The 13,191-nt window shown below is 44.8% G+C and overlaps 1 protein-coding gene across 1 annotated transcript in view; it reads right to left on the reverse strand.

Moving 5' to 3' along the window:
* LOC109875799 (multiple C2 and transmembrane domain-containing protein 1-like) overlaps window positions 1–13,191 on the reverse strand; it is a 292,254-nt gene that overhangs the window by 180,854 nt on the left and 98,209 nt on the right. The window contains 1 exon segment of the mRNA XM_031817676.1: window positions 1,169–1,286. Coding sequence (XP_031673536.1) covers window positions 1,169–1,286 — 118 coding nt within the window.

Consider the following 13,191-nt stretch of genomic DNA (forward strand, 5'->3'; position numbering starts at 1 on the left):
ATGGTGCAAAAGCAAGCATTTTTTAAACGGTCTGTTTACAGTTTATTTTTATTTTTTTGCTTCAGCCACAATTATGAGTATAAGATTATGAGTACAGTTACTTTAACAGTCAGCAAACCAGACGCAGGCTGCAATTATAGCCCTCTGCTGCTGGATGTGGAAAGTCTACAAGACAGAGACAAAGAAACAGGGTGTGTGAGAGAGAGAGAGAGAGAGAGAGAGAGAGAGAGAGAGAGAGAGAGAGAGAGAGAGAATTCACAGAAAAAGACAGATGGAATCCAGAGAGAGAAAGAGAGAGAGATCAAAAATCCATAAAGAAAGAGAGAGGATATCCACAGAGAAATCCAAACAGAGAGAAAAATAGAGAGAGGTAGAACCCACAGAGATAGAGAGAGTGATATAACCCACAGAGATAGAGAGAGGGTTTCCCATGCCAAATAAGCCACTTAAATTGAAATTGAATTGAAAGAGATGGATCCTAAAGAGATAGAGAAAGAGGTAAACAGAGAGAGATGGATCCCACAGAGTTTATTTTTTGTATTTGTTATGAAACCAGGCAAACCAGTTAAAAACAAACTCTTATTTACAATGACGGCCTACCCCGGCTCCCAATTACGGTCAGTTGTGATACAGCCTGGAAACAAACCAGGGTCTGTAGTGACACCTCTAGCACTGAGATGCAGTGCCTTAGACCGCTGCACCACTCGGGAGCAGCGAGAGAGAGAGAGAAAGAGGGTTAGAGAGAGAGATGGATCCCACAGAGAGATAGAGAGAGAGAAAGAGAGAGAGAGAGATGGATCCCAAAGAGAGAAAGAGAAAGAGAGCAAGAGATGGATCCCACCGAGAGATAGAGAAAGAGAGAGAGAGAGAGAGAGAGAGAGAGAGAGAGAGAGAGAGAGAGAGAGAGAGATGGATCCCACAGAGAGATAGAGATAGAAGGAAAGAGATAGATGATCCCACAGAAAGATAGAGAAAGAGAGAGATGGATCCCACAGAGAGATAGAGATAGAGATAGATGGATCCCACAGAGAGATAGAGAAAGAGAGAGATGGATCCCACAGAGAGATAGAGAAAGAGAGAGATGGATCCCACAGAGAGATAGAGATAGAGATAGATGGATCCTACAGAGAGATAGAGAAAGAGAGAGATGGATCCCATAGAGAGATACCTCCTCTGTCCCTGATGGCGAGGTTGTGTCCCCTCTTTAGAGTGATGTCCAGTTGGTACATCCCTGGGTTGGCAGGAGGAGCGGTCTCAGCATTACTTGACCCCGCGATGTTGATGCCCTGCAAGGAAACACAACAACTAGAAGTTAACCAGACAATCATCCACTACAACACAAGTAGTTAGCTCACCAATGAAAATATAAGTTGTTGCCCTGCATAGAGAGACACACCTGATAACTTAAGCAGACAGACCAATCTATCCAATCCACATAAAGTAGCTCTACCACTAAATATCTACATGATCAAAAGCATGTAGACACCTGCTCGTCTAACATCTCATTCCAAAATGAATATGGAGTCGGTCCCCCCTTTGCTGCTATAACAGCCTCCACTCCTTAATAAGGAGTTGGTTCCCCCTTTGCTGCTGTAACAGCCTCCACTCATTAATATGGAGTTGGTCCCCCCTTTGCTGCTGTAACAGCCTCCACTCATTAATATGGAGTTGGTCCCCCCTTTGCTGCTGTAACAGCCTCCACTCTTCTGGCAAGGCTTTCCACTAGATGTTGGAACATTGCTATAGGGACTTGATTCCATCCAGCAACAAGAGCATTAGTGAGGTCGGACAAACCCCTCCAGCCGACGCTTGGCATTGAGCATGGTGATCTTAGGCTTGTGCGCGGCTGTTCGGCCATGGAAACCCATTTCATGAAGCTTCCAACGAACAGTTCTTGTGCTGACGTTGCTTCCAGAGGCAGTTTGGAACTCGGCAGTGAGTGTTACAACTGAGGACAAACTATTTTTACACACTACGTGCTGCAGCACTAGGCGGTCCCATTCTGTGAGCTTGTGTGGCCTACCACTTCGCGGCTGAGCCGTTGTTGCTCCTAGACATTTCCACTTCACAATAAGAGCACATACAGTTGACCGGGGCAGATCTAGCAGAGCAGACATTTAACGAACTGACTTGTTGGGAATGTGACATCCTATGACAGTGCCAACAAAAAGGTCACTGAAAGTCACTGAGCTCTTCAGTGAGGCCATTCTTCTGCCAATATTTGTCTAGGGAGATTGCATGGCTGTGTGCTTAATTTTATAATCCACTAATTTGAAGGGGTGTCCACATACTTTTGTATATATAGTATATATTATACGAGACAGCTGTGAATTGGAGTGAATAGACGGATGACCTAGGGGCATGTAAGGCGGGTACACACGAACCTGTGTGGAATGGCAGGGTCAGTTCAGAGTGCATGGATGAACAGAGCTCTTTACACAAGATAATACACAAATACAGTATGCTGCCCAGGACAAATGCTCAAGATGGCAGATACACATTGTGAATAGACAAAAAAAATTGCAATACAGTCAATGATATCACAGTCATTCAGGTCAAACTAACAGACACAACTGATCTCATGTAAATACTGTAGAAGTGATTGTGGATATCTGATATAGGACAGAGATATCTTAGAGAAACTAACTTCTGAAATAAAATAACTGAATGAAAATAAAATCACTTAGAATATTCTTGTAGGTATTTGGGAATTCATTAACAAAGTGAAACTGACAACTGTAGAGACTTTCTTGGCTGGCTCTTGAGAAATGTAGGGCTCAGTGACAATGGCAGGGTGTGATAGAGTGAGCAAGCTTGCCCTACACAAAGAAATTCAACTAATGCTTTCGAAAGGAAAATCCAACTGAATCGCCGTTTATTTGTGGATCAACGTGGACCACGTTTTTGTTTTTCCATATGCAAATAAAAACACAAAAGGGGCAACAACATTTGAATAGCATAAGACAATCAATTAAATGGTTTTGCATACAGAATGACAAAGTAGTTTTCGCCATGTTATACCAAGCTCTATGCAAACTCCTCTTGAACAGAGTGTGGAGACGCATTGAAACAGCATGACTGTATCCAGAAGAATTCTGCTGAAGTTGCCTAAGCCTAGGGCATACTCACTGTAACATAGACACCACAGAGGTCAACAACAGTGACTTCTTCAGCAAATACATTTTCATTTGCATAAGCAGGTGAGAGAGCACACTGCTTCATGGCCAGGAAGGCACAAACAAACTCCAGGTACAAACCAGTGTGACTGCTACCTCACAAACCCCTTCTGAAACCTAGCTGTCCTCTTCACCTTTAGTTTAAATCATCACATTCAGACGTCGAATCGAGAGAAATGATAAGACAGGAGGCAAAAAAAAGAAGGATTCTGCCAACATCCCCCTTTCCTATTGAAATAGCACCTCACAGTTTCCCAGAATGCACCTTAATATAGGTCTGCATCCCTACAGTATGGATGCATTACCAGGGGCCATACTCTTTTCAAAAGTCATGTATTACAGAGGGAATATTGGGATGCAGATGTATCTACTGTCAGAGGCTGCTGCTTTGCATAATGCTTAGAAAAGAGTAGACCTGATCCCTCATGAATAATGAATTATGATGAGAGAGTTTCACTCCTCCTGTATGAGAGATGAGAGTAAATACTCAATAAGATATTCCACAGCATGAACCCGCTGCCAGAAAAGGAGATTCCATTTCAGCTCTCTGGGATTGGGTCATGCGTTGGGTCATGCGTTGGGTCATGCGTTGGGTCATGCGTCACACACACACACGCGCGCAGACTCACACACACATACACAACCATGCACAAAAAAAGGTATCTTTCAACCACTGAGTGCGTAGCAAGTTTTGTTTACACATCTTTGAATTCACACTCATATCACTACTTCTTATCAAATCAAGCTTTATTTAAACAGCATATTTCAGACATGGACTGCAATGCAATGTGTTTCACCGGGGAAAATATTTAAAAACTATGAAAATAAAAGCTGAAATATTTACTACACAACAAACAAAAACTCAACAACTTAAAAAGCACCTTAAGGAAAAGCAAAGCTAAAAAAAGTTTTTCAAGATCTATTTTAAATATGTTCACAGTTTCAGCCCCCTCAGGTTCTCTGGCAGGCTATTCCAGAGGCTGGGATCATAATAACTAATGGCTGCCTCTCAATGCCTCTTGGTCCTAGGCTTTGGGCCAGTACCAGAGGACCTGAGGGACCTACTGGGTACATAACTTAAAAGTATGTCTGACATGTATTGGGGTGCACAACCATGGATTGATTTAAAAACCAATAGATGAATCTTAAAATGAATTGTAAAACTCACAGGCAGCCAGTGCAGAGACCTTTAAACCAGTGTAATGTGTGCTCTCTGTCTGGTCTTGGTCAGTACCCATGCTGCAGTATTCTGTATGTTTTGCAGTTGACCAATGCTTTTCTTGAGTAGACCAGACAGGAGAGCATTGCAGTAGTAAAATAATGGATGAGTCTCTCTGTATCAGCCGGAGAGAGAAACGGACGCACCTTGGCAATGTTCCTCACTTGGGGGAAAAAGGCTATTCTGGTCAAACCCCTAATGTGTGATTGGAAATTTGAGTTAAGAATCTAAAATGACACCTACGTTTTTTACCTTGTGTTTTATCTTTATTGCCCGTGAATTAAAATGTGTGGCCAGATTCTCTCTCTGTGCTTTGTCTCCAACAAAACGTACCTGTCTTCTCTTGATTTAGCTGTAGGAAGCTGTGAGCCATCCAAGTATTTAAATCACTATTAGTCTAATCGTTTATCCGTGGAGCGAAAATCTTCTGGCGACAGAGAAAAGTAAACTTGTGTATCGTCTGCGTAGCATTGAAAATCAATTCTCTGTTTTCTGATAACGCTGCCAAGGGGTAACATATATAAACTAAAACAGTAGCGGACCCAAAATCAAACCCTGTAGAACGCCAGGTGAGACCCTGTGGAACGCCAGGTGAGACCCTGTGGAACGCCAGGTGAGACCCTGTGGAACGCCAGGAGAGACCCTGTGGAACGCCAGGTGAGACCTTGTGGAACGCCAGGTGAGACCCTGTGGAACGCCAGGTGAGACCCTGTGGAACGCCAGGTGAGACCCTGTGGAATGCCAGGTGAGACCCTGTGGAACGCCGGGTGAGACCCTGTGGAACACCAGGTGAGATCTTGTGGCAGAACTGCAATATTTCATACTGAGCACCAACATACCTCACTGAAGTTCATTCTCTCACCAGATATTAACTAAGGATATCAACTCATAGTTAGCAGGGGCTTTTCTTCATACCAGAAACTGTCTATGAAGTTTCTTATGAAGTAGTATGGCCTTGAGGGGACTGAGTCCATGAGACCGTCATTCCTCGTGGTAGTGGCACTGGCAGGTCATTTCCACTCTGTGTTACCACCTCCTTTTTTACATAGGAGCTTTCAACATTATTAGACCACTCATGACAATCCCCCTTAATGACAATCCCCGTCAGCTAGTCACACAGCCACTGCAGTCTGCTCAGCTCTCTGCTGACCTCACCATTTGGACCCCAGGAAGAGTAGCTGCTGCATGAGAAACAGTTAATGGGGATCCAAATTAACTAAAGTAAACCAGTCACCACTTCTCCCCTCTGCATTCCCTAGGAGTCGGCTTGGCCTGGAGTTGTTCGTAACCATGTAATCTGCCTGGAGAAAACGTATAGCCGTAATGAGTCACTGTACGCTTCCTTAGCCCTTGGCTAACACTGAGCTGGTTAGCATGGAGAGGTGCTGAGCTCTGTTGTTGGACAGGACAGTGTCATTTTTTACATTTATCCAGAGCACATACATTTTCATCAAATCCACAACCCTGGCTTTGCAAGCACCATGCTCTAACAACTGAGCCTCACGGGACTGTAATGGGTGTTGAAGACTGAGCTATATGATGGATGTGGCAGCTGATTTGGATAAACACTTTATGTTTCCATGCAGCCAGGTGCCATGGAAACGCATTTGCATCAGAAAAGGGTGTGTGTGTCAGGATTGCATAGGACGGAACAGTATGTGTGTGTGGGTGTCCGTTTGCGTTGCCTGGGTGCACAAGTGTTAAAAAGTCTGTTTACCTACAACATAATGAACCACAGCATCTGTCATAATAGAAACTACAGTAGTAGTTTAAACACATCGTTCCTTCTAAACCATCAGACTCACTGGATTGGACTGAGAGAAGCAGCCATTAATACAACACAAGTTTAGCTTCTTCATCTAACTAATAAAGAGCTATAGTCAACATTCAAATAACCATAAAATGGCAATAAGCACATCTGCCTGATTGTGCGCAGCAGTTGTTGATCTTATTGAGGCCTATTTCACATCCATTCATATTTCACACAGTAATTTCTTTAAAGTCAAGCTTGGAAGGAAAGGGCTGGTAGAAAACATCAAATATCATGTGATGAGCAACTTCTCCTGGACATCAATAGCTAACAGTCAGTTATTCAAACAGACCCTAGTGGTACGGTCCAACCCCTCAGTGGGACCCTAGTGGTACGGCCCAACCCCTCAGTGGGACCCTAGTGGTACGGTCTAACCCCTCAGTGGGACCCTAGTGGTACGGCCCAACCCCTCAGTGGGACCCTAGTGGTACGGTCTAACCCCTCAGTGTGACCCTAGTGGTACGGTCTAACACCTCAGTGGGACCCTAGTGGTACGGTCTAACCCCTCAGTGGGACCATAGTGGTACGGACTAACCCCTCAGTGGGACCCTAGTGGTACGGTCTAACCCCTCGGTGGGACCCTAGTGGTACGATCTAACCCCTCAGTGGGACCCTAGTGGTACGGACTAACCCCTCAGTGGGACCCTAGTGGTACGGTCTAACCCCTCAGTGGGACACTAGTGGTACGGTCTAACCCCTCAGTGGGACCCTAGTGGTATGGTCTAACCCCTCAGTGGGACACTAGTGGTATGGTCTAACCCCTCAGTGGGACCCTAGTGGTATGGTCTAACCCCTCAGTGGGACCCTAGTGGTACGGTCTAACCCCTCAGTGGGACCCCAGTGGTACGGTCTAACCCCTCAGTGGGACCATAGTGGTACGGTCTAACCCCTTAGTGGGACCATAGTGGTACGGACTAACCCCTCAGTGGGACCATAGTAGTACGGACTAACCCCTCAGTGGGACCCTAGTGGTACGGTCTAACCCCTCATTGGGACACTAGTGGTACGGTCTAACCCCTCAGTGAGACCCTAGTGGTACGGTCTAACCCCTCAGTGGGACCCTAGTGGTACGGTCTAACCCCTCAGTGGGACCCTAGTGGTATGGTCTAACCCCTCTAACCCCTAGTGTACCAGAGAACAAGCAGAAAAGTGAAGATCCAATCAAATGGATGTGATAGGAAGATAACTTCAACAACACTCCAACCAGGATGCATTTATGTGATTAAAATCATTTTTCATGGGGCACCCGAACATAAATAAAACCAAAATGGGCAGTAGATTTCTCCCATTCAGAGTCTATCTGAGATGGACTAAAGATGTATTTTTTGTTTTTTCACCACACTTTATTGGGCCAATGTTTCTGCAATCTATTTAGTACTAAATAAGAGATACATTGTATGAATTGACTAGTTCGGAAAGTGCTGGATAGTTTGGGTGTCCTGTATTTACCAAATAACCCATCATATAAAACCTGTGTGTAACACAGTGTGCTGACAAAACATTTGACTGTCAGTCAGTATACACAGTTTATGTACAGTATGCATTGCAATGTATGCTTCACCTTAACGACAAACAGAAACAACATGTGCTACTGTAACCCACAGCTAAATCAATTAGCTATTTTAAAGACATACTGTAGACCTAAATCATTAGGTTCTCGCATAGCTTTGGGGTTCCCGAGTGGCATAGTGGTCTAAGGCACTGCATCTCTGTGCTAGAGGCGTCACTACAGACGTCCTAGTTTGATTCCAGGTTGTATAACGACCGGCCGTAATTGTGAGTCCTCATAGGGCTGCGCACAATTGGCCCAGTGTCATCCGGGTTTGGGTGGTGTAGGCCGTTATTGTAAATTTGTCCTAGTTAAATATATACAGTATATAGATTTTTTAAATAGCCAGCCCTATAGGTTGACTCATAGAGAAACAGCTAGTTCTCTATACTATAACGATAGAATGTGCATATGAGTTTGCGTTACAGTCAGCATGACAACATACACACAGTCACTCATCTAATCAATCACCAGCCACACACTATTGTCTTCAGCTTAATTACTTATCATGTAATACCATCCTACCTAACCCCACACAGACAGAGAGCATATTGGTCAGAGGAGCAACCTCACTGAAATGCGAGCAGGCTTTCGTTGAGTTTGGGTAATTACATAATGTTTTGTACAAGTGTACATAGACTGATATAGACTGACCAGGTGAATCTAGGTGAAAGCTATGATCCCTTATTGATGTCACTTGTTAAATCCACTTCAATCAATGTAGATGAGGGGAGGGGGAGCCTTGAGACAATTGAGGTTTGTACACCGTACTGTCTGTCACCGTACTGTCTGTCACTGTACTGTCTGTCACCGTACTGTCTGTCACCGTACTGTAGAGCAACTCATACTTCAGATCCAGTCTGTGAAACTTTAACACTGAAGCTGTCAACACTGAAATAAACAAGTGTTTCTGTTGACAGGCTCTCCTCCCACAGTCAGACATTAACAAAGTATTGAACTCCTTTCATTAGAGGGGCCTAATCAGTGGGGAGAGGTGATCACGTATTTAGCTCCTTCTTTCCCAATGATGGAAGTCTGAGCACTGCCATTCTGCCAGTCTGCATTGTGCTGCTAATTACACAGAAAACACACCTCTGCTGTTTCCTGTCTATCAGTCTGTAAAACACACCTCTGCTGTTTCCATGTCTATCACTCTATAAAACACACCTCTGCTGTTTCCATGTCTATCACTCTATAAAACACACCTCTGCTGTTTCCATGTCTATCACTCTATAAAACACACCTCTGCTGTTTCATGTCTATCACTCTGTAAAACACACCTCTGCTGTTTCCTGTCTATCAGTCTGTAAAACACACCTCTGCTGTTTCCATGTCTATCACTCTATAAAACACACCTCTGCTGTTTCCATGTCTATCACTCTATAAAACACACCTCTGCTGTTTCCATGTCTATCACTCTATAAAACACACCTCTGCTGTTTCATGTCTATCACTCTGTAAAACACACCTCTGCTGTTTCCATGTCTATCACTCTATAAAACACACCTCTGCTGTTTCCATGTCTATCACTCTATAAAACACACCTCTGCTGTTTCCATGTCTATCACTCTATAAAACACACCTCTGCTGTTTCATGTCTATCACTCTATAAAACACACCTCTGCTGTTTCCATGTCTATCACTCTATAAAACACACCTCTGCTGTTTCCATGTCTATCACTCTATAAAACACCAAGTCTTTATTGGGCAGACACGCTGTGGTTTTCCATTAAGTAGGTCAGGTACACAATCACAAACACTCTGCTGCGACCATCAAGAGACCATACACGGCAATATTCACCCCATATAACCCGACGCCATGTCAGTGAGGGACGATCCCCAAAAACGTTCCCACAACAGCACATGAAGTGTCACATTACGGTTGGTTTCTGAGAAGAGCTGTTGAGGCCTGTATGGACGCCCAGTGTGTGGAGAGGTGTTCCATCATTTGAGCTCTCCATGGTCTGTTCTGTCACCCTGAAGACTAATGATAAAAGCCTGTAGTCTGGGACTACATCCTATCCCATCCTACATGTTCAGCTACAGACGGAGGAGGAGAGAGATTTAATAACTAGTGATCATGGGGATAATGAGACCCTGATCCAAATAAAGGAGAGGATTACCGTGATAACCTTTACCCTGCTGTTCATCACAGGACCATGAAACCCTATGGAGGGTATCTGCAGTCATCAAGTGGCTTGAATCAGTTGGTTTAATGACCTAATTACTGAGATGAATTAGTGATATTACTGAGATTAAGTCAGTGAGTGACTCACAGAGCACACCGCATCTTGTGTAGTTCAAATGGTTCATTTCGCCACTTTTACAAAGCTTCACAATTCTGTAATATATTATACGTACAGTATATTCACACAAAATAAAATTCAATCGCAATGGCCACCTGGCAGCATGACTGGCTGGTAACATTCCGTATGTATTGCCATGGTGATGAGTCTTGTATAGCAACAGTCCCAGACACTGTTACTGTTTGTGTCTTCACCCAGTCACCTATATACGCTGGTGTTAACACTCTCGTAAAGCAGAGGGCGACTTCTCACAGCCTCTAGTCTCTGTTCATTAACACAAAGACAGAGTACAAGACAAATAAAAGGAGAGCCGGGGAAAATAGAGAATGAGATTAATAAAATAAGAAAAAGAAAGAACTGGGGAATGTGGAGATAAGGACCATGTGTCTTGTGGTGTACGTCCAGTCATTATGGCAGTCAGGGAAAATGCATAGGCTACAGACGACCTATGAGACAGTATTACCAGACGCCATGAACCTGCATCTGAAGGTTCTGTTAGTAAACAGCTGAAGTATCATCTACATACGTTATTACCTTGGACTGGGCTGTGATAGCCAGTTGGATGGCTTTGCAAACTGCAAACAAGTAGCAGCATGTCTTGACGGATGGTATACGGATGGTATCATCCCAATTCTAGTCACACAGTGGTATCGGGCTTATTACAAATCTACACATCTAAAAAGAGAGGGGCATTTCCTTTGCACATAAGCAGTTTGGTAAAGTAACGGTTGGTGTCATGCAGCTCAGATGTGTGATAGGTTTCTCAGTGAAACACATGTTCACAGTGGATCTGTAGAGCTTGATACTATAGCCGATGCATCAGTCAGGTGTGCTTGGTTCTGTGGCAGTGTTATGAAGGATACCAGTAAAGCCCATTAAATCAGACATCTGCAGCACAACCAATCAACACAATGGATACACCATCAGCATTTCAGCTCCTATAAGTGAATATGGATATCAGCTTGGAATTAAAGACAGACCCGAGAGAGAGGGATGTCTGTGAGGGAGGAGAGAAAGATGGGGCGAAAAGAGAGAATAATAGTAAAAGAGAATGGACATATATGCGCTGGAAAGATAAGAGATGCAGTGAAGGAGGGAAGAGAGACAGTGGGGGAGCTGGTGCACTAATCGGCTTTGCAGTAATAACAGAAGTATACTTCCTTGCCCTGAGGTGCACACCAACTGTGGAGATCAATAGTATGATGTCACTAAACATTTTAACACTGAGGCCTTCATACCGCCACATTCCTGTTAAGTCTCTGACACCTTTAATTTGCTCATTACAGGATAATAAAGCGGAATCATTTAAGCTTGCTAATGTCAAATCTAAGAGTACTGTAGTGAACACGAGGGGAGACAGAGCGCTGGTTTCAAGAGCAGGGCGCAGCAGGTGTTTATTGCAAAGGACCACAGGAGGAGGCAGGTAGTTGGGTCCTGGGGCAGGCAGAAGGTCATACACAGGGGGTCCAAAAGAGCAACAGTACAGGCAGGGAAAAGGCTAGTAATGTAGTCTGAGAGATCAGGCAATAGGTAGATAACAGGAAATCCGATAGGCTAAAGTAGAGGCAGGAAATAGGCAAAAGCTGTCGTTAGTGAGGCAGACAAAAACTATCATACACGGAAGGAGTAAATCACGGGAAAAACCCAGCGCTCCAAAAGATATGTGTCACAAAACAAACAATACTTCACAGTGATGGGGTGCAAAGAACTGAACCATAGTGTGTGTGATAATGACATACAGGTGTGTGAACAGATGATTGGAATCTGGACAGTGAGCTGTGTTCAGGGGATCTATATGTTTGAGAGTGTGAGCTGGAAAGTGGGCTGGAGAGTGTCTGCGTTCAGGGGATCTATGTGTTTGAGAGTGTGAGCTGGAAAGTGGGCTGGAGAGTGTCTGCGTTCAGGGGATCTATGTGTTTGAGAGTGTGAGCTGGAAAGTGGGCTGGAGAGTGTCTGCGTTCAGGGGATCTATGTGTTTGAGAGTGTGAGCTGGAAAGTGGGCTGGAGAGTGTCTGTGTTCAGGGGATCTACGTGTTTGAGAGTGTGAGCTGGAAAGTGGGCTGGAGAGTGTCTGCGTTCAGGGGATCTATGTGTTGGAGAGTGTGAGCTGGAAAGTGGGCTGGAGAGTGTCTGTGTTCAGGGGATCTACGTGTTTGAGAGTGTGAGCTGGAAAGTGGGCTGGAGAGTGTCTGTGTTCAGGGGATCTACGTGTTTGAGAGTGTGAGCTGGAAAGTGGGCTGGAGAGTGTCTGTGTTCAGGGGATCTACGTGTTTGAGAGTGTGAGCTGGAAAGTGGGCTGGAGAGTGTCTGTGTTCAGGGGATCTACGTGTTTGAGAGTGTGAGCTGGAAAGTGGGCTGGAGAGTGTCTGTGTTCAGGGGATCTACGTGTTTGAGAGTGTGAGCTGGAAAGTGGGCTGGAGAGTGTCTGTGTTCAGGGGATCTACGTGTTTGAAGGTGTGAGTTGGAAAGTGGGCTGGAGAGTGTCTGTGTTCAGGGGATCTACGTGTTTGAAGGTGTGAGTTGGAAAGTGGGCTGGAGAGTGTCTGTGTTCAGGGGATCTACGTGTTTGAAGGTGTGAGCTGGAAAGTGGGCTGGAGAGTGTCTGTGTTCAGGGGATCTACGTGTTTGAGAGTGTGAGCTGGAAAGTGGGCTGGAGAGTGTCTGCGTTCAGGGGATCTACATGTTTGAAGGTGTGAGTTGGAAAGTGGGCTGGAGAGTGTCTGTGTTCAGGGGATCTACGTGTTTGAAGGTGTGAGCTGGAAAGTGGGCTGGAGAGTGTCTGTGTTCAGGGGATCTACGTGTTTGAAGGTGTGAGTTGGAAAGTGGGCTGGAGAGTGTCTGTGTTCAGGGGATCTACGTGTTTGAAGGTGTGAGTTGGAAAGTGGGCTGGAGAGTGTCTGTGTTCAGGGGATCTACATGTTTGAAGGTGTGAGTTGGAAAGTGGGCTGGAGAGTGTCTGTGTTCAGGGGATCTACATGTTTGAAGGTGTGAGTTGGAAAGTGGGCTGGAGAGTGTCTGTGTTCAGGGGATCTACGTGTTTGAAGGTGTGAGCTGGAAAGTGGGCTGGAGAGTGTCTGCGTTCAGGGGATCTACATGTTTGAAGGTGTGAGTTGGAAAGTGGGCTGGAGAGT

The sequence above is a fragment of the Oncorhynchus kisutch genome, linkage group LG3 (assembly GCF_002021735.2).
Source record: "Oncorhynchus kisutch isolate 150728-3 linkage group LG3, Okis_V2, whole genome shotgun sequence".
NCBI classification, from domain to species: domain Eukaryota; kingdom Metazoa; phylum Chordata; class Actinopteri; order Salmoniformes; family Salmonidae; genus Oncorhynchus; species Oncorhynchus kisutch.